The sequence below is a fragment of the Nuphar pumila genome, chromosome 9 (assembly GCF_984573655.1).
Source record: "Nuphar pumila chromosome 9, dmNupPumi1.hap1.1, whole genome shotgun sequence".
Lineage (NCBI taxonomy): Eukaryota > Viridiplantae > Streptophyta > Magnoliopsida > Nymphaeales > Nymphaeaceae > Nuphar > Nuphar pumila.
The window spans coordinates 5,138,837-5,161,816 of record NC_143257.1 but is presented as its reverse complement, the minus strand read 5'-3'; the positions used below and the strand labels follow the sequence as shown (position 1 = coordinate 5,161,816).

Here is a 22,980-nt window from a genome sequence, read left to right as displayed (position 1 = left end):
CCCCAAACAAAAACAGGAGTCGTCTCAAAGTTATTTCCTGTCAAAACAATGTGAAACAAACGGCCCCCTAACCCAAAACACACCCAAAGTTTGAGCATTAATAAAAAAGGCACCAAAATTTTCAAAAAAATTGAAAATACACCTAAAAAATATCGTGGTTAATTAAAAAAGCTCAGGAGCTTTTTTAAAATTTTATAACCCAAAGAAACCGCACCGCACCATACCTACGGTCTAGGATCCCTGCCCCAGGGGCCTATGCTACACATTGGCTTGCAGAGAGGGGCGACACATGAAAACCAACCTTGGCTAAAAGCTCAGAACGGTTAACTAGTAATTTAACTCCCTTAACTCATTTTGGGTTAGTGATAACCTAAGTTAAATGGATGGAAGTTTGTTTTTGATTAACAGTGCACAATTTTAGATGCTTTTAAAATCATCCAAAATTTGGAGTTTTTCATTAGTTCCCAAACTAACTTTAGGTGTGTTTGAAAATTTCTCAAAAAACAAAAAGGGAAAAAATGGTTTCGCAGACTTGCCGATCAAAGCAAGCTAGAAGCACTTTAACAGCATAACCATCTCTAGGCTAAGGGGTGATGCCCATGGGTTTTGAACCTGGACGACCTAACTAGCAGTCCAGGCCACATCCCACTAAGCCAAACCCCTATGGGGCCCTCCAACGTTTGCATCTTAAAATCTTATATTTTCATGTTCCAAATCAAAAGAAAATTCAGATATAGCTAAAGCCTAAAGGGTGCCGTGTAATTTCACATTAATAATAGCTTATAAGGTACATGAGACCAGAGGAAATTGAAGTATCACTGTGACTAGGGTGTAACTGTCAGGTTTGGTTCAGACCCAGGTGAAACCAGACCTGACCCCGATTTTTGGGTATGGTATCAGGTCCAGACATGTCTAATCGGACCCACCATAAGAGAAATCATACACAGACCTGATAAGAACTACATGAACCAGACTTGGGCCATACCCGGTAAAATACTATTTTTTATCATTTTTACATTGAAAAAATGCAGGTCTTAATCAGAACTCGGGCCAGGCCCGGGTCTGGTATAAAATTTCACAAGCTATACCTGGACCTTCATATCTGGACCCGGGTCTTAATCAGGTCTTATTTATCACGAAACCCTATAGGGTTTGCTATGGATTGGATCCGGGTAAACCTGACCCCTTGACATCCCTAATTGTGAGTGTCACTGACCAAGACCATAGTTATCTTTAAAATGCAGAAAATTATTATAAAAAGAAAAACTCAACTAGGAGAAAACAAAAATTGCTTCTTTTCCCCAGGAGTACATTACTACATCTATAAATTTCATTGCGATCATGGGATATAGATCTGAAGATGAAACAAAGGTACCACCGGCGCAATTGTATATTCCATAACATACAGAAAGTTACAACAGAAGCAACCTACATAAGATGCCAAAATTTACATACATCAGCATAAACATCATGCATTGTCACATCTAAATGAGATCTACCTTAGGAATCCAATTTACCCATTCCTTTCTACTTGAAGCAAAAGCACAAGTCATGCCACACTCTTTAGAAAAATTTACACAACAGATTTTTCACCAGACAACTGTACAACACAGAGATGCTTTACACTGATATCGCCTTTCCTTTATTGAAGAGACCTGAAAACTGCCGGCAGATTCTAGTCATTGCAGGAAGGGCATGCTCATATGCACCATAACAATAATGCCGGGATGGGCAAAAAAATGGCAGTTGGACTACTTAAACCATCTCTGCTCTGGTTTATAGTACACTATAAAGAAAAACAACAGTTCAGTAGCTAGATCTGAATGTATTGCACGCTTGCTCATACTCATGGATTATCATATAAACAACAATGAATTAATTGGAAGAATAAAAAAAAGCAAGTGCAACCAACACAATAACCACAGCAAGAAAGAAGCTAGGCCATATCATGTATCATAAAGCTCTCACATTACTTTCAATCTGCTCAATCATAAAAATTGCACCAGACATGAATTGGGAAGTTAATTGAGCCGATCAATCCCATGGCCATAGTTGGCAATACCATACTTTATCAGGTTCCCTACTTCGGGTATCTACAACCCGTGATGAAAAACATTTCAGCATGACCAGAAAATGTGCATGTTTAAGAAAAGATCTGTATTGCTAGGTATACATGCTTTGGACAAATTACACGAGAATCAAGCCAAAATACAGGTAATAAAGATGGAACTCAATATGTTCCTTACAAAATCTAATAATGTGGAAAGCCACACACAAGGGTGGATGGATGAAGATAATCAGAGTGACAGATCACCTGGTTGGTTGCAAAAACCGGAGAAAAGCGAGAACTACCAGTTATTTTTTGAATCAAAGTAGCGATGAGCTGAATATTACAAAATCTAGGGGGAGCAAAATTCCATATACAGCTGTGTTTCCTCGTGACACTCTTCCAGCAACTAGATTCTCCATTTGGTTGCTTGGCTGGTAAGCAACCTACTTCCACATTGGTCAACCTTATCCCAAAAGAAGAGGCCAGGATGGTGGGGAAGGAGGCCCACCCTACTTCAATGGATAAATGTCACCACAGCAGCATCTTGGCACTTCGCTTACAATCACTCAACACGAGTCAGGAAGCAAGCAAGCACTTTCGTCTCTCTCTCTCTCTCTCTCTATATATATATATATATATATATATATATATATATATAGGGTAACTGGAATATATTTACAAGCAAAACATGTTTTCTGGTATGAACCGAGATTTTCAGTTTTTTTTTTCTAAAATTTCACCCTACGAATGTGATCTAGATGCTTGGTTTTATAAAAACAGACTCTTGGATCATCCGATTACGATGTATAAGAAGGATCTTTTAATGCTTGAAAACAAACAACTCAGAATTTTTGTAAATATTCAAGTATAAAAAATCACGTCTTGATAAAAAATACATGATCCAACCGTCGATTCCAAGCAAATGGATCACACCGAATGCATCTGCAGGGTTAGATTCACACAAAAAACGTCAAAAATTCCTAGTTCATAGCAGCAAACATGTTTTGCTAGTAAACATATTTCAGTTTCTCTCTCTATATATATGGGTTAATCTACCTTTAAAATAGTTAGGTTTAACATTAGATGGATTCAACCTTATGAAAATGACTAAAACACCCTTAAAATAATGGTATTCTTGAGAATGCAAGGTTACTTTTTTGGGCATTATAGGTCTTTTGAACTTGAAGGGAATTGAAAAGTCAAACACCTTTGAAGCGATCAAAGTTACCTTTTTTACCTCAAAAAGTAACCTTGCATTTTAAAAAATGTCATTTTTAGTATGTTTTAGCCATTTCTATAAGGTTGAATCCATCTAATGTTAAACCTAACTGGTTTAATGGTAGATTAACCCTATATATATCATGTTCTACTGAAAAAAGCTGACAAACCTTTTTTCTTTTTTGAGAAACTGAGTAATGTTAAATGCTTGAATTTTTTATTTTTATGATTCTTTATTCAAGAAAATCGCCAAGTCTAGGCAAGATCTTTTCCCAATAAAAACAACTTATTTTTAATTCCTCTAAGAAAACTCTCACTGATGTTATTGCAATACTGGCATCATTGACTCCGTATGTTAGTCTTTCAATAATCATTGTTTTGTCTACTTGATCTTTGTGAACTATAGTAGACCTGATATTGAGCTATATTGGCTCGCATTGTCCCACTATCAGTGGCTTCAGCTCTGGCGGAAGTAATAAAAAACATTAGTCGGCATCTAGGTGCCAGTCTCTTAAAAGACCCAGCCTACACCTGCGAGAGTAGCCTGCCTAATGACGACCAAAAGCCAAAATAAATAAATAAATAAAAATTTATAATAAATTCTTAACATTAATAAAAATACATATTCAACACAATTTATGAAGATATACACTATTCATGAGTGGAACAAAACAATTAACATAATTTTATTTCTAACATTGAAAATCATCTGAACAAATATATGTTTAGTTGCATCACCTAGAGTCTTAAACGAACAAACTTATTTGAAATAAAATAAAAAACTGAAAAACTTATATTTTTTAAAGCACATCAGGAAACCATGTGGTAAGGTCTTAAACATTATGAAAAAACAAATATAAAATACCAATCAAAGGTGCCCTTCCACTGAAGCACTCGGTTAGGCACCTAGGTGCTTCTAAGAGATAGGCTTGCCCCCAGGTAGTCTAACTAAGCCACTAATCACCAAGATAAGTCATAGGTTTTGCTGTAACCTTAGAGATTCAAGGCAAAGCACAAGGATTCACGAACCATCAACACTGCACAAACACCCTATAGTAATATAAACTGCATGTGCTAAAGCATAGAAAAGGTCATTGTGTGCTGACGGATGGGACACCTTAGCAAACTTCCTTAAACCATCAAAGATCACAGGTTAACTCCTTAAGGCTCTGCCAGCAAGAACAGAACATAGATTTATATATAAAGATATCCACTACACAGCACAAGAGTAGAAATGAAGCTGAGAACAAAGTCAAAGATGTGCAATGCATACAATCAAAGCCAATGACTATAACCATCCATAGCAAGGTTGTCCGTATCGTGCCATATCGTGCGATACAGTACGATACATATCGTTACTTTTGGGGTTTACGATACAATACACACTTGTATCACGATACAAGTGTGTATCGTACCTGTATCGGGTGTATCATGTGATACACCCCTTGTATTGTGCTGTATCGTACGATACACCCCATATCGTTATAATATGGGTCTGGCGCACTTTAAAATGACCCAAAACTCAATTTTTAAGTTTTGGGTTTTAAAAGCCTCTTGAGGGTCGACTTCTCCATTTCTCAAGAGGCTGTTAAAAGGTAACCCACACACCCTAAGAGCCGTGAGATGGATTTGGGGGCCGATTTGTGCAAAGGGAGAGAGATTTTGCAATTTTCTCAAAAACACATTTTCACCCATTTTTTTTACTCAAGGAAGCGGGTTAAGATAAAAAGTCTCTATTCTTTGCTTGTTATTGAGTGTTTTTTGGGAAGATGGCATCAGAAAATTCGACATGACAATGGTGCACTCAAGTAACAAGTAAAAACCACTTAAAAATCAAATACAACTATTGCCAAAATAGTTTTTTGGGTAGTAAAGCATCATTTAGCCGGGGCACATCATAATGTGCAAGTATGCATGTTAAGGAAATTGCCGGATGCCGTAAAAAGGCAATGTCAGCAATTACTTGATGATCTGAGAGAAAAAAAAACAAGAGAGATGAATGAGGCAAAAATGGGGTATGCAGAGCCTTAGGAAGATGTGTATTATAAATATGAGCTCCTTCTAATCCTACAACCCATAGCATAGAATCAAAAGCAGAAAGTTTGACAGCGAAGGGAAAAGATGTGGCAGGTGCCAGTAGTAGTGTCGCGACTGCCACCATAGGCATAAAAAGAAGTGGAAGGGGAGAAAAAAGGCGAGGACCAAGAGGTAGAGATAGAGGCTTTATTAGGAACTTTTTCCCTCCTAAGACTACCCCTAGGGTGCAGCCCGACATTCATACTGCAACGACTCCTCAACATTTAGTTGAGCAAACGGATGTCACAGTTGAGAGATGGTTTTATGATGCCTGCATTCCTTTCAATGTGGTAAATTTGTTTTATTTTCAGGCCATGGCAGATGCCATAACCAGTATCGAGCTTGGATATAAAATGCCTTCATATCATGCTTTGAGAGAAAAAGTTTTAGATATTAACGTGAAAAAAGTGAAGGCATATTATAATGATATGAGGCAATCATGAAGAGAAATTGGGTGTAGCATCATGGCAGATGAGTGAACATATAAAAAATCGACCTTGATCAATTTTTTTGTCTTTTGCCCCAAAGAAACTATGTTTTTTAAATCAATTGATTTGTCTGATACGCTCAAGACAACATATGTATTGCTGAGAGTTTTTGACCAAGTTGTGGAAGAGGTTCAAACTCAAAACATTGTACAGTTTATTACCGATAATGCAACAAATTATAGGGCAGCAATAAAGAATTGGCGAAAATTTTTGGGTCATTCTTTTAAACCTTGTGTGTTGCCCATTGCATAGACCTCTTAGTTGAGGACATCGACAACATGGATAAGGTACATCAAACAGTTGAATGCAGCCAAGAAATTACTAAATTTATTTACAATCATGCATGAGATTTGAGCCTAATGAGAAAGTACACTGGTGGTGTTGAGTTGAATCGTAGTGCAGTTACTAGATTTACTACAAATTTTTTGATAGTGCAAAGTCTAGTAAAGAATAGAGCTGCACTAAAAAAAATGTTTTCATCAGATGAGTAGAATGCATATCCCCGTGCACAAAAAAGAAAGCCCAAAGAAACTGTAGATATTTTATTCAAAAGTGAATTCTTGGATTCATGCGTCAAGTTGTTGAGAATAACTATACCTTTGATGAAAGTGCTTTGATTGGTTGACAGTGAAGACAAACCAACTATGGGTTATTATTAGTGTGAGTTGGCTGAGTTTTGGATCTATGTTGTTTATTGTTATTTCTTCTTGTGTCTTAAATACCCCTTATTAGAATTCTTTTGTATTATATGTAAACAAGGGTATTTCTAGCATGTATTTTATTATAATAGTTATAAAAGAATAGTAAGAGGCACAATTTTCCCTATGAGAGGGAATCGTGTGCATTTAGCCTCAAACTGCTGCTATCTTCCTTCTCTCCTTGCAGGAAACTCAAGAATCCTAAATCCAAAATGGTATCAGAGCAATGATGCAGATCAAAGCTGGTAAGTCTTTGTGATCCTCAAGATCAGATTTTCTCTCCAAGTATATCTCCTTCTTCACATCTTTTCTCCTTTCTCAAGTTCCCTTCAAATCTGCGTTTTTCCAGAAATCTGTGTTTTTTTTATATTTGCATTTTTGCTCCTCTATTATTCTTGATTTATTTTATTAACTTTGATCCCTATAAAACTTTCTTGTGTTTCTTCCTTAAAATCTTTGGGTCACGTTTGTAAAATTGTCTTCAATGAGAATACACATACAAGGGATAAAACCTCACAAGAGATGTGCACAAAAGGCACTCAAAGAACACTTGAACTAATAGGCACATAGGCATAAAACAATACGAACATGCACAAAGGCATGAAAATGACACAATATATTAGAAAAAGGAAATGCTTGAGCTCTCAAGCTTTAATACAACAAAGGGGGAATACCCCTATTTATAAGGAGTCAAAAGGAGGCCTTGGAGGGGCCTCCAACATAGTCGTTGGAGCCCCTCCAACGGTCACAAATGTGACCGTTGGAGGGGCCCAACGACTATATTGCCCCCCCAAGGTTTGACCAAAATAAAAAAGAAAATAATAAAAAAAAGAAAAAGAAAGAAAAGAAATATAAATAAATACAACATATTCCTATTGGAATATGCGCAAAATAAAAAGACAAAAATACCCTTGTCAGATTTTACAAGATTTACTATATATATAGAGAGATACATTTGCATATATACGTGGTATATATGTAAATGTATCTCTCTATATATGTATGAATATATATATTTATACAAATATGGGACTACATTTTAACACCCCCCCTCAAACTTATGGTGTGATGACCGCAAGTTTGCCCAAAAGAAAATTAAATCTGGGGGAACAAAGCGCCTTGGTGAAGAAGTCTACTAGTTGATATTCAGATGTCATATATGGAAGATCGATAACCTTCTTCAAATATTCTTCTCGAACATAATGGCAGTCCATCTCTCTGTGCGCTCATGAAAAGTATGATTCTTGGCAATGTAAATCGTACTATTATTTGTAAAAATGTCTACGAAGAGACAATACGCATACAAGCACTAATACTTCACAAAAGATGTATACAAAAGCACTCAAAGAACACTTGAACAAATACGCAAAAGACGTAAAATAATGCAAACATGCACAAATGCATGTAAAACGAATATATTGAATAAAAGGAGAGAAGCTTGAGACTCTCAAGCCACAGAAAATACAAGGGGAAGACCCCTATTTATACACAACTAAAGGAGCCACCTAGGGGGCTCCCAAAGGAGTCGTTGGGAGCCCCCAACGGTCTTTGGGAGCCATCCTAGGTGGCCCAAAATACGAAAATGAAAAAGAAATAAGAAAAGAAAAGAAAAGAAAAAGGAGAAAAATAAAAGAATAAAAAAAAGTACAATCATATTCTAAATGGAGTATGCATAAAATAAGAATTTACAAGAATACCCTTTTCGGGTAAAAAGAAAAGAAAAGATATATATATATATATATATATATATATATATATATATATATATATATATATATATATATACACACACACACACACACACACACACGTACATATGACGAAATTGAATACATTTAGCACCCCCCCTCAAACTTACGGTGTGATAACCGCAAGTTTGCCCAAAAGAAAATGAAACCGAGGGGAATAAAGCGCCTTAGTGAAGAAATCCGCTAGTTGATATTCCGATGTCACATATGGAAGATCGACGATTTTCTTCAAATATTCTTCCCAAACATAATGGCAGTCCATCTCTATATGCTTCATACGCTCATGGAATGTATGATTTTTGGCAATGTAAATCGCACTCTTATTGTCACAACATAACTTTGTCGGTTCTTGAATATAAACTCCCATATCTTCTAGCAGACGCTGAATCCATACTATTTCCATAGTTATGGAGGCCATGGCTCTATACTCTGCTTTGGTGGAAGACAGGGAGACCTTCTGTTTCTTTTTACACCTCCAAGAGACCAAAGATTCACCTAAAAAGATACAGAAACCAGTGGTAGAGTGACGGTTATTAGAGTCACCTCCCCAATCGGAGTCAGTATATGCAATTAAATTTAAATCAGAGGATGATGAAAGAAATACTCCCTTATTTATCATCCCTTTTATATATCTGATGATTTGAAGGACTGCACTCATGTGCACAAACGTGGGAGCGTGTTTGAATTAACTGGTAATGTGCACTGCATGAGATATATCGGGTCTAGTGATGCTAAGATACATCAATGACCTAACTAGTTGTCTATAAGGAGTAGGATTATCCAAAATAACCCCATCATCTATTTTCATCTTGGATCCCACAACTTCAGGTGTTTCACAGATTTTGTCATCAGTAATGCCTGACCTGTCAATTATCTCACAAGCAAGCTTAGTTTGGGATAAAAAATATCCTCTATGAGAAAAAGTGGCTTCAATGCCCAAAAAATATGTCAGAAAACTTAAGTCTGACATTTCAAAATTTTCAGTTAGTGCAGACTTAATTTTTTTAATTCCCTTGATATCATCACCTGTGATTAACATGTCATCAACATATAGAAGCAAGATCACAATCCCTGCATCAGTTTTCTTTACAAATAAGGCAGTGTCAGTATAACATGAGATAAATCCATTTTCTATCATTAAACTGTTAAATCGGTCATACCAAGCTTTGAGGCTTGTTTTAGACCATAAAGAGCTTTTTGTAAATGGAGAACCTTACCATTAGGACAATCCATGCTAGGAGAAGCAGTCATATAAACTTCTTCATTTAAATCCCCATTTAAAAAAGCATTTTTAACGTCCATTTGATAAATATTCCATTTTTTAATTGAAGCGATGGTAATAAGACATCTAACGGTAACCATCCGAGCAACTGGAGCAAACGTTCTATCACAGTCTACTCCGTATTCTTGACCATATCACTTAGCAACTAGACGTGCCTCATATCTCTCAAGAGTCCCATCACTCTTGGTTTTGATTTTAAAAACCCATCTACATCCTATACTTTTCTTTCCTTTAGGAAGATACTAATATTCCCATGTTCTGGCTTTCCTAAGAGCCCTTAGTTCATTTTCCATGGCTTCTACCCATTCATCCATCTTTTGGGCTTCTTCAAAACTTTTGGGCTCAACATATGAGTGAATGGTGCTAAGGCACGCCCTATGTTTGGGAGAAAATGAATCATAGGATATGAACCTAGAGGGAGGTCTCCTATTTCTCTCAGTTCTTTGAGAACTTATTGTCTCATTAGGCTCACTATATTTTTCTATAGCACTTTTAAAACTGCTTTGGTCTCTATGTCTGTATACAACAGGCTCTCTAGAAGTTCGATCATCAGCCTCCTGAAAGATGAAAGGTTGAGGAGGATGGTTATTCTCTTCTACTTCATTTTCACTTGGTGTGAATTCATCATCACTAATGTCATCATTTCTTGATAAAAACTCAAATAAAAAAGAATAATCCATATTTTACTCATGAGATTCAGAAATTTCAAATCCACTAACATTTTCTAGAAAACTTACATTTCTAGACACATAATTTATCATTTTTGACGTCATAGCATCGAAATCCTTTTTGGGTCTCAAAATACCCAAGGAAAGCACATGGAATGACTTTAGGAGAAAATTTATCATTTTTAACTGTCAGAATAAAGCATTTGCACCCAAAAACCCTTAACATTCTATAATCAGGATCCTTTTTATACAAAATTTCAAATGGCGAGACTTTATCCAATTTTTTTGATGGAAGGCAGTTGATTAGATAAACAGATGCAAGAGCCGCTTCGGCCCAAAATCTTTTCGAGATGTTTTGGGAAATGAGCAGAGTTCTGGTTGTTTCAATAATGTGCCTATGCTTCCTTTCGGCCAAACCATTTTGTTGGGGGTGTTTTAGGACATGATTTTTGATGGATTATCCCATATTTCTCAAGATAGCTTTTAAAATCATTTGAGAGATATTCTCCTCCAGAATCAGATCTAAACTTTTTTAGATTTGCATGCCATCAAATTGATTCTTAATCATCATATGATAAGTTTTAAATGTTGTAAAAACTTCATGTTTATATTTGAGGAAATATATCCAGGTAAATCTAGAGAAATCATCTACAAATATCACATAATAGGAGAACCCTCCCTTTGAAATAACAGGTGTCGGTCCCCAAACATCCGAGTGAATGAGTTCAAACAATTTTGTAGTAAACATGGATCTTTGATAAAATGGCAAACTTCTCATTTTTTCAAGTGTGCAATCATCACAAACAAAATTTTTCTTACATAAATGTTTGGCAAAAGGAAGATAATTTTTTTTTGTGACATTGGGGTGACCAAGTCGTTTGTGCTATACATTAATATCTTTGTGATGCATCGCATTACAAAAAGAATCTTTTGGAATTTGAAGAAAGTCCACATAGTAGAGATCTCCTTTTCTAGAGTCTTCCCCAATCAATTTCTCGGACCGACGATCCTATATCCAACATTTATCATATGAGAATTTAACATCACATCCATGGTCCGAGAGTTGAGAGACAGAAAGCAAGTTTAAATTTAACTTTGGAATAAATTTGATTTTCGGAATAAAAAACCATTTTTCTTCAAAATTACCAGTGCCTTTAATGTCTAGAGAAGTGCCATCCGCAGTTGAAACAAAAGACAGTGATGAATGTTTTAGAAAATCGGATAAAGAATATATGTTGGGGGATATATGAAAGGAAGCACCCGAGTCTAAGAGCCAAGAGGTCTTACAAGGACAAGGAGAGGTAGATGTAGCTGCTCCAGAAACAACTCCCTTAAGAAGGGAGTTGAAGTGCTTCCACGATTTGATGAAGAGAAAGAGGCCCATTTGAGGAAGTCACATTTTCTTTCTTTTGAGAAGTGGTGGCCATGGCAAGCAACTTCTTCAATTTAGGGCAAACAGGTTTGATGTGCCCTGTTTCCTTACAAAAATGACACACAAGTTTGCTGTAGTCCCTTTTTCCTCCTTGACCACTTGATCCTTGATATTGATTTTTGAAGTGAGGAGGCTTATAAGTTCGTACATTATTTCCCGGCCTTGAAACACCATTAACGGCATCACTTTCTTCATTAGATGAAGTTGTAAGAACACTCAAATTGTTTTTGCTAGAATTCATACGAGTTTCCTTCCCACTTAGCTTAGTAATGATATCTTCAAGCGAAGGAGAAACAAAAGAAGAGAGGAGAGAAGACCGAATTTGCTCGAACTCGGGTTTAAGACCATTCAAAAAATTGAAAAAATGATCCTCTTCCAATTGTTTGTACCTAAGTTCAATAGCTTCTCCACTCCATTTAGGATCAAACATTGTGAGTTCATCCCATATGGATGACAATTCCGCAAAATATTCCCTTATGGACATTTCATTTTGATGAAGGGTCAAAGCCCTTTTTTAGAGATAGTACTTGTGAGATAAGTCTCTTAATGTGTACATTTTCTCAAGATAATGCCAAGCTTCTGATGCTTTCTTGAACTTGATAATATTGGCATTGATCTTAATTTCAACCGATGAAAAAATCTAAGAAAGAATCTTGAAAATTTTCATTTCCCATTCCTCATGCCTCTTGGAATATTCTTCAAGGATTTTTATTTCTCCTTTCTCCATCAAGGTGATCTTAGGCTCCGGTTCGGGAATCGAGCCTTAGACATAGCCCCAAATCCCTTTTTCCTTTAATATGCGCCTCCATATTTCCTGCCCAAAAGTGATAGTTGGAGCCATTAAGTTTAAAACCAAGAGAGAAATGGGAGTCTTTTTCACCTATTAGAGAGAAGAGAATAGAGAAAAAATCTCGTACTGCAATAAGATTTTTGGTCTTAATGTAAGAATCTTCTAATATATTGAAGGAAGAGAAGCCCCCACTCCAATCTCCAAGAAGCCAAAGGCACATTTTTCGAGGCACCCGAAAAACAAAGAATCACACGATCTTCGATCTTTGACCAAGCTTTGATACAATGTAAAAATGTCTACGAAGAGACAATACACATACAAACACTAATACTTCACAAAAGATGTGCACAAAGTCACTCAAAGAACACTTGAACAAATACACAAAAGGCGTAAAATAATGCAAACATGCACAAATGCATGTAAAACGAATATATTGAATAAAAGGAGAGAAGCTTGAGACTCTCAAGCCACACAAAATACAAGGGGAAGACCCCTATTTATACACAACTAAAGGAGCCACCTAGGGGGGCTCCCAAAGGAGTCGTTGGGAGCCCCCCCAAGGTTTGACCAAAATAAAAAAGAAAATAATAAAAAAAGAAAAAGAAAGAAAAGAAATAAAAATAAATACAACATTCCTATTGGATAATGCGCAAAATAAAAAGACAAAAATACCCCCCTTTAGTGGGTATTTTGTGTGAGCTCATTTTGTGGCTTATGTGTGTTTTGGTGTAACTCTTTTTGAGTATCCACATTGTTGTTCTTGGTGAACATCTTCGGAGGATTTTGTTTCATTTCATGGTGTATCATGCTTCTTAAAATTTCATATTTGTTGTGTTATGATAAAATTTCTTGCATGACATATGTGGGTTCATTATTAGAGATGATTATGTATGTTATTTCTATATGTAGATCTTTATGAATTTTTACATGCTTGCTTTCAATTGTCTCATAGTAGACTTATGATTTAGATCTAACCTCTTATCATGTGTTTTTTTTTAAAGAGACTTATTCAGTTTTTTTATATTTGATGAGCTTAGTGCACTTGTTTCTCGTTGGTGGATTTATGATCTTTTGAAAGATTCTCAATCCTCATAACCCTGTAGAGGGCCTATATTAGGCATGATTTGTTATTTGCTTATTCAATATTGTGAAAAATTATCATAAGAAATCATGTATTGTATGTATTTGCATCAATTGACATATTATTATGTATATGATTGCATAAAATTTTATGAGGTTTTTATCTAACTTTATTGGACTTGATTTGAAACTTGTTTTCTCAAATCAGATATTTGATATGAGAAAGATATTTCACATCTATGGTCAGCAATTTGTTTTGAAATAAGTAGAGTTGCTAGCCGTTTCTATCATGTCTATGTTTTCTTTCCGCTAGTCCGTTTTGTTGAGGTGTCTTAGGACAAGATCTTTGATGGCAAATCCCATTTTGTTTTAAATAGTTTTGAAATTCATTGGATAGATATTCACCAACCGAATTGGATCTAAGAGTAGATATATTGCTTTGAAATTGATTTTTAACTTTGATGTGAAATTCTTTAAAAAAAGAAAAAACATTCAATTTAAAGTTAAGAAAATAAACCTACACATATCTAGTAAAGTCATCAATAAAAATAACATAATATAAGTAACCACCTTTAGATATGACCGGAGAAGGACCCCATAAATCTGAATGCACCAATTCAAAAGGTTTTGTTGAAACAAATGTCTATTTGAAAACAGTATGAATTTCATTTTTCTAAGTATACAATATTTGCAATTTATATCTTTTTCACTACAAAAATTTTCTTCAAAAGGAAAAAGATACATTTTAGAGTAGCTTGGATGTCCAAGTTTTTTATGCCAAGTTTCGATACCCTTATCTTGGACATAGTTACAAAAAGATTTTAGAGGAAGAGACAAAGTGTCCATAAAGTAAAGATCTCATGTTCTATGGCCTTGCCCATTCCGCTTCTCTGACCGAAGATCCTGCACAACACAAGCCTTAGATGAGAAAGATATTTCACATCTATGGTCGGCAATTTGAGAGACCGAAAAAAAATTAAATTTAATTTGGGGACAACCCTAACTTTTGGAACAAGAAAATTTTGAAATTTTTTAAAAGTTTCTATACTTTTGATTTCCAAAGAGGTTCCATTGGCGGTAGAAACATAAAACATGTTTGAATTGGTGCATATATCAGAAAAAGCATTCTCATGAGGGGCATATGAAAAGATGCTTCCGAAGAATCAAAGAATACGAAACGGGTGAAGAGGATGAGGCAATGGCAGCACCCGATGGAGATGATGTGGCTTTAAGAATTTATTGAAGCGCCGTGAAAATTTGACCAAGTGTGTCTTTAAGATCACCCTCACTTTTGCTTTATTCATCCTTCTAGTGAGTAGATTCTTCAACGGAAGTAACCTTATACTTGAAGGTTATATTAACTTAGGACAAGTGGGTTTAATGCACCCCGACTCATTACAATGATGACAAAAATTAATTTTTCTTCCACCATTATAGTTATTATTATTACTCATTACAAGATGAGTTTTTTCTTGGACAATTTCGGCAATAGCATTTTCAAGAGGGAGAAGAGTAGATCTATATATAAGAGATCTAACTTGCTCAAATTTGGGATGAAGCCAATAGAAAAATTTAAAGAATCTCGCTTGTTCCATTTGTTTTTGCCTAAGTTTCACATCTTCAATGGCAACCCACTTAGGCTCTAAAAGTGCAAGTTCATCCCATAGGGGATTCAATGCACTATAAAAATCTTGGATACTTAAATGCTCTTCTTGGCAGTCCTAGTTTTTTATTGCAAAAAAAATGTTGTTGCAAGATCCTCTTAGGTGCACATACCCTTCATGAAAAACCAAGCTCCATTTGCTTTTCGGAACCCTTGCACTATAAAAATCTTGGATACTTAAGTGCCCTTCTTGGTAGTTCTAATTTTTTCTTGCAAATGCTCTTGCAAGATCCTTTTGGGTATACATACCCTTCATGAAAAACTAAACTTCATTCATTTTTCAGAATTTAGCAATATTAGCACATATCTTAAGTTTGATATTGTTCATGAACCATGCAAGAATTTTTGCATGGTTGCTCTCACAATCTTTTATTTGCTTATGATGATCCTCAATGGCCTTGACATGAGCATTTTCCTCCAGAGCCTTTTCTTGTTCTCCTAGTTTTGTGAGCTTGAGTTGACCCCAAAGCTTCTTTCCCTTGAGATCATTCTCCATGGCGGAAGCCCAGATCATGTATTTTTTCCATTGAGTTTGAAGGAGAGGTCTATTTTGATCTCCAATGATGAGGAGAGAGAGGAAATGAGAGAATGAGAGCACAATTTTAAAAAACTTTGTCATGAATATAAACACTTGATAGCAACTTTCCACAAGTCCAAGAGCACAATGACTCTGATACTATATAATAAAATACGCGAAAGCAAAAATACTAGCCACCAAGGGCTTACAAGATCACACTTACACATGTGCACATGCACATGCACAAATCAACTATGGAACTAAACAAAAGCCAATAAGACAATAACAAGAGTAAAAATATAGGATATTATTCATCAAATGCTTAACACAAGCATTGAGAACAAGGGGGTTTTAACCCCTATTTATACACAAAGAACCCCAAGTAGGAGGGGCTGTTGGGAGCTCCAAAGAGTCGTTGGGAGCTCCCAACGGTCATATTTATGACCGTTGGGCACCCCCAACGACTCTTTGGGCTAATGCCCAAAGAGCCCCTAGTCTTTTAATAAAGGACAAAAAAAGGAAAAATAAAAATAAAACTACTAAAACTATTATCCTTAGCGGATATTTTATTACAAGGGGAAAAGATCAAAATACCCCTGACTCGAAAAGGAAATTACATACATATGATTTAACAGGATCATGCTTCACCCTTTAACACACTTTATATTTTAATATAAACTCATCCCTTATCCTAATGACACTATTTTTCATTTTTTACAATGATAAATATCCTAATTTATCATGCCACAATTAAGCATCTGCCAAAATTGAGGATAAAATTCTGTCTCACTGATATCGTGACCCAAGGTTCATGAAGAATGTAAAGCTCTTTGCTCTCACTACCACAACCAAAGATATTTTCCTGTCATCAGATCGTGAAAGATGCAATGATTAGCAGAAAAGTTACTAAGCAATTCAGGGTTTTTGTAACGAGCTATAGAAAGTAAGTTCACAGAAAAGGCAGGAACATGCCATACTAAGGACAGAAAACATGAAGGTTTTAACAGCTATTGTTTCAAGTGTATAGGATTGGTGGAACTATGGTATTATTTGATTGAGCTATTAGTAAGGAATGAACATATACCGAGAATACATCCCTCTAGAAAGTAAGTGCAACTACCCTGCATGGTGTGAGAGAAGTATGTTATGGTTGCCATGGAGGAAGTGGACGTAAATCTCTCCCAACTCTTCAATCTTCTTCGAGCTTCCTAGTACTTCACTTTCACCTTCAACACTCTCATTTTGAAAACTCTCCAAGATAAACAAATGGAAGGCTTTATTCGCCAGATAGTTGGGTCTCACAACAAGATTCCAATGTTCTCCTTAGTATGTTTCATCTTGCAATAATGAGTATGCTTCAATATATTTTCGTCATCTCCACCCATGAGCTCTCCAATTCTACCACGAATAGGTGTTTCACCTTTACCTCTTTCAAATGATATTCTGGGTTATGTCATAGATAAGGATACTGGTACAAGACATGACGCAAACCACACTTGGTACACGATGTGAGTTCCCTAAAATTAGGAAATGGGGATACAGATACATAAATATATACATAAATATATACATAAATATATATATATATAATGTTATTAATGTCCTGTCATATTTTGAAATTATCATGATATTCATGACTTCAAACAAGCAAATTTTTTTTTTTTAAAAATGTGATATGTTTAAAATATCGCCAGATCATATAGTCTATGTCACATGGACACTTCATATAGCCTAAAACACACACTGTGAGTGCAAATGCGACATCCGATGAGGCAGGACACAGGTGTTGCCGCACCAGGTGTGGTCAACACACCTCAGGTGAGGGTTTGACAAAAATGGACTCGGTCAATGTTAACCAAGTCCATTTTTGTCCTTTTCTCTAGTATTAAAAACGCTAAAAAGAAGAAGGGTTTGGGCACGATAACCCTCTCCACTCTCTCTCCCCTTCTCCTATTCTTCTTCTCTTCTTCCCCTCTTCATTTGGGATCAAGTGAACACAGACTCGCGCAGCAGGGCCTGGGTTCGGGTGATGATGAATTGATGATGCTTATTTTATTTTAGTAATAAAGTTAAAATCCTACATAGGCTGCTGTAGGAGCGCTCTTGCCACAAGACTTCGAGAAATATCAAATATTTAAACTAACAGGAAAGAAAATACAAACCTGAATAGTCAAACATATAAGAGATGAAAAAAACCCTCTCCCCTTTCTCCTGTTCTGCCACCTTGTGCAGCTATCATATGAAAATCATATATCTGTCTGACTTGAAGGAAGGGCTATGCTGCCTTCCAGCTCTTTGTTATCTTCTGAAGGTTTATGCAGAACATTAGAACTAAAATATGGAGCTGTTTCAATTCCATACATGAAATGAAAGAAAAAAAGTGCATTGATGATATAATTCAGGCATCGACTTCATTTTGCATATAATGTGAAAAAGGAAGGTCAACCTAACCAAGTTGAACTCTTTCGAGCCTGACCTGAAAGTGTTGCTGGCAGTAGGATACTATATTCTAAAGATCAAATAGAGATTCAACAGTTGTCTGCCTAAGCACTTCAGAGCTCCAGTCAAGACCATGTGAAACAACCTGACAACACCTGGTTGTTAATTTAATGCAGCTAAATATCAAAAGAATAAACTCCCATGAGAAACTACAAGATGTAAACATTTCTATAATAATACTAACCAGATAGGTCAGTGCTGCATAGCGCTCTTCATTCAGATACAGTGGCTTTCCTCTTAATAAATCAGTATCCTGCAATTGGGACAAGAAAAAGAGGACCTTCAATAATTCCCATAAATCACAATGCAGAAGATAAAAATTTAAAAATACAAGACGTTACCATCTTTTAAGGACACTTTCCTTTTAAAACCAAAATAAAAGGTCAAAAGAAAACTTAAAATTGGGTCAAAACTCATAACAAGATTACAACACCATGTGATACATCAAATGCACAAAAGCAACAGACAAGCTTTACAATCATCTTCAGGGGGGCGGCTGATTTAGGTTGGACGATGAAGGCAGGAGGCATGGGGGCAGAAAGATCAACTAAAAGTTAAAATAAAAGCATGTGCCAACTTTAAGGATGTTACACATTACCCTAATAAATATGTAACAAGAAATACCATAAGGTTAGATAGTATGTCATAATCAGTTCCCCAAGTAGTTTGAATCAGCACAAGGAACATTAAGAAATCAATCCACTGAACAAAAATCTGTCACAGATTCTCCATTTTGGCCCCCTGTATCGTGTCCCCTTATATCTTTTCATTTACTTCTTCCTCTTTCGTATTTTCCTCCGATTTCACGCATACCATATGGTTAAGAAGGTTACCACTTTCCTTAGGGGATCCGTGAGTAGTTGAATACCTGAAACCTCCTCAGACTATTTTTTCATTGACTTTGTAATAAGGGAGCATATTTTTTACATGCACCATTGAATTTAATATCAAATGCAATCAAGTATACTATTGAACATGCAAGCTATTTGCACTGGATCCAAAGAAATTGAACACACAAGTTAATAAGATTTCATGTTGTGAAAGGCTTCACAAGTATTGCATAAATCATGACAGGAGATAACATATCATATTATTGCACACCCGTGAAACAATAAAATCTTTTATACCAAGAAAATGGGTCCTAGCCTTACCATAAGTAGAAGCCATGTTATCCGTGTCAACTCTTTTTTTTAATTGCCTGAATTAAAGGATTTTACTGAACTCTTTTCCCAATTTCACCAGAATCTTGACTTTGAGTAGGACATCTTTGACACCTTTTCATATCCACTGTAAGAAAAAGAAGGAATACCTAGTTTTTGTTGTGAAAATAATAGATATGTTGGTCGTGCCTTAGGGACATAATGGTCCTTATTGTATTTGTTATGTATCTTATTGTACATGGTTGTACATAATATGCCTTGCAGTTAATTTTTCTTTCTTTTTAGGAGTATTCTAGTCATAGTCGTTCTTTTTGTTTTTGTAAGACTCAATAAAGAGGTCTGACTCACTTTTGTAATATATGCTCCTTGAATAATATCTTTGAGAGCTTGGCCCTCCACATAGCTTCTTTGCATCTCTTGTTTCATATTCCACATGGTATAAGAGCCATGTTGGAAGAGAACTAGAAGATTGGGATCGTGGAGGCTGCTGTTTGGAGAGCCTTGTTCCAGTGAAGGGTATGAGATAGAGCTGACATCACTTACTAGAGAGACACTCCTCCAATATTGTGTTGGATTCCATCTGGGACCATTTGCTATTGGTGGAACTCCTAAAAACATGATTTTAGAAACAAATCCCAGTCATTTTGGAGCTCTGTAAGTGAAGTTATGAATTTTTAATATTTTCTGCTCTCTTAAGAGAAAATAGGGCCAATTTTGAAGAAACTCAGTTTCAAACCTGATTTTGGGAATTTTTAAGTTTGGGGTTTGTTGGGGTTTGGATCATGTTTTCCTTAGAAGGCTACAGAAACAGTTGGTTTGAGTGTTGGAGCAGTATTCTTTGAGATTTGACATTGTTTGTGAAGGTAACTTGCTGGCAGCAGCCTGTTTCTTTGTTTCTTTGTCTAAGTCTGTCTTGGTTGGTCTTTTTTGGTGCCATATGGGCGTTGTGGATAATATTTGTGTTGCTGAGGTAGTCTATACTATGGTTTGAAGGTTCCGGAAGCTTTTGAGGGAGTCAAGAGGTGGGAGCTTAGTATCTTGTTGAAGAAACATGAGACTTGAAATATGTGCATACCATGTGTTCGTTCAGTTGTCTGAGTGAGTGGTAATGACTGTTGATTTGAAATGCATGTTGAAGGTTGTGTTCTGCCTGTGTTTTATGTAGGATATTGACAGATACTTGGTGAGAAGAATTAGATTGCTTAATGTGCATGTGCATATCAAGTGTTTGATAATTTGTTTGAGTGATCTGTACACCGAGTTTTTGTGCTTGGTTTGAGTAGTGTGCACAATAACTGATTAGTACTTTGTCTACTCCATTCACTTGTGGTTCTATGTCACAGGGATTCGGCCAGACAGGTGCCGCACCCGCGTCGACGCAACGCAATGCGGGTGCGGCACCGGGTGCGGTCAACACGACCCTGGGTGCGTTGACCGCACCCAGGGCCATTTTGGTCCAAATTTTTTATTTTTTTATTTTTAAAAAAAAATTGCCCTGTGAAATGGGCTGCGGAATTTAAAAAAAAAAATCTGTTGACAGCTGACCGCGCAACGGGACCCGCCCCTTGCTAGATTTTGATTTTGGCTTTGATAGCTTCGGTCTCTTTAGAGTTGCCTATTCCCTGACGAGGACTTCCAGATTCTTCACCTCTCCCCACCCCTTGCTGGATCCCTGCAGGTAGTGATGAGGGAATGAAAGGACGGAACAACCGATGCCTGCTTGTTGCTGCTGCTCTTGTTTTATAAAGGGGGGCACTTGTGTCCACAACATCTGACGAGCTTTGTTGGCATCCCATGCTATTCCTGCCTCCAAACAATGAATTTGCAGCGTTGGTTAACTTGGAAATGATGATCCATCTTCCTCAAAAATTAAAACCAAAATTCAAGAGCCTTTTGAAGTCTTTATCCTTCAACCATCCAGATCTTTCTTCGTCAAGGATTTTCTCTCTCCATAATAAATGATAATGGTGGTGGTAGCCTTGGTGGCTATTAGTATTCACTTTTCTCCTGACGAGATGGGTGCTCTAGCTGTAGCCTGGTGTAGACCTCTCTTTTCCACATGTCAAATCCAATAAATTTCTTTTAGCTGTCATCCAAAGTCCAGACTGGAGATCTGAGATGGGTGCTCTAGCCGTAGCCTGGTGTAGACCTCTCTTTTCCACATGTCAAATCCAATAAATTTCTTTTAGCTGTCATCCAGAGTCCAGACTGGAGATCTGAGATGGGTGCTCTAGCCGTAGCCTGGTGTAGACCTCTCTTTTCCACATGTCAAATCCAATAAATTTCTTTTAGCTGTCATCCAGAGTCCAGACTGGAGATCTGTGTGCAATTGTATATAAAATGAAATTTGAAGAACCCTACGCAGTGGTGGTGGAGCCGTAGGCCTCGTGAAGACTCTCTCTCCAACAAACCACATCAAACCTTTCGCTTATATTTTTTTTCGTGAAGACCAGGGAGTTTCAGACATGATTGAATCATGACAGTCAGCAGAATGCAGCAGGCTAGGTTGATCAGATTGCCAATCCTTTCGGTTCATCAATTTTGTCCCGTTGCGCCAAAGTACACAACAAGCAGAACGTGGGTTAGAAGTCTTCAAACAAACACACCAGCAAAAAAAAAACTGGTTATAAATCCTATATATATATATATATATATATATATATATATATATATATATATATATATATATTGCCGCACCCCCGCACCCGGGTTTTTTGGAAGTGCCGCATCCCCGCACCCGCACCCGCACTCATGTGACATAGCTAGATAGTATGTTGAGTGGTGTGGATATTATTTTTGAAGGGGGTGTTCATTTTGTGTTGATTGGCTGATTGTGGTTGTCGTGAAAAAATGGAGAAGGGAAGAAGTGCAGGCAAAATATAACACAACTATTGCAAGAGGTTTGGCCAATATGAAGTACACTTGTTCTAAGTTGGCAAGAAAGAGTCATTTGTCTGCCCAAGTATCATCGGTACCTAGTGCAGTTACATTTGTTGATGCCAAAGTTGATTTGTATACTCCGGTGCTAGAGCAGAACCGACACCTCCTTGCTCAATCAGTTACTCTATCATCACCTTCTTATTCATCTTGTATTTCCCCAACAGGTGTATCTAAACCTCACTCTGTTTGGTTGATCGATTCAAGAGTGTCATGTCATATGACTGCAAATGAATCTTTGTTAACCAATTGTGTGCCTTGCCATGGCTCATTTCGCACTGCGAATAGTGCCACTATGTTTGTCTCTCAAACAGGATCTATCTAATCACATTTTGATTCTGAACATCATTTGCATATTCCTGATGCATACCATGCCCCATCTCTTGCTATGAACTTGATTTCTATTAAACAAATAACTCGTCATAACTGTGATGTCGTATTTTATCCTAATGGTTGTATTATACAGGATCAGCAATTTGGGAGGACACTTGGGACTGGGCACAGAGGAGGACATCCATATTATCTTGATTCATTGGATTTGAGACCTTAGTCACACACTGCTTTTGGGTATAGTACTGAAGCCTTAGATTTGTCAGTTCTAGGTCATCAATGTTTGGGTCATGTATCTAGTTCTAGACTTCAGCATATGTTGTCTACTGGTTTAGTTGATGAGT

The 22,980-nt window shown here is 36.6% G+C and overlaps 1 protein-coding gene across 3 annotated transcripts in view; it reads right to left on the bottom strand.

The window, feature by feature from the left end:
- Positions 1–1,362: 1,362 nt before the first annotated feature.
- The window catches only part of LOC149828280 (E3 ubiquitin-protein ligase PRT6-like), a 151,680-nt gene continuing 130,062 nt past the window's right edge, over positions 1,363–22,980 (bottom strand). For 2 of the 3 annotated variants that reach the window (XM_090017490.1, XM_090017492.1), the window contains 4 exons: positions 18,394–18,462; positions 18,187–18,294; positions 17,873–18,015; positions 1,363–1,786 (listed from right to left, as the gene is read on the bottom strand). In XM_090017490.1, coding sequence (XP_089873616.1) covers positions 18,220–18,294; positions 18,394–18,462 — 144 coding nt within the window. In that variant the 3' untranslated portion in view covers positions 1,363–1,786; positions 17,873–18,015; positions 18,187–18,219. Of the gene's footprint in view, positions 1,787–17,872; positions 18,055–18,186; positions 18,295–18,393; positions 18,463–22,980 lie in introns of all 3 variants that reach the window. The other variant, XM_090017491.1, reaches the window with a different exon arrangement.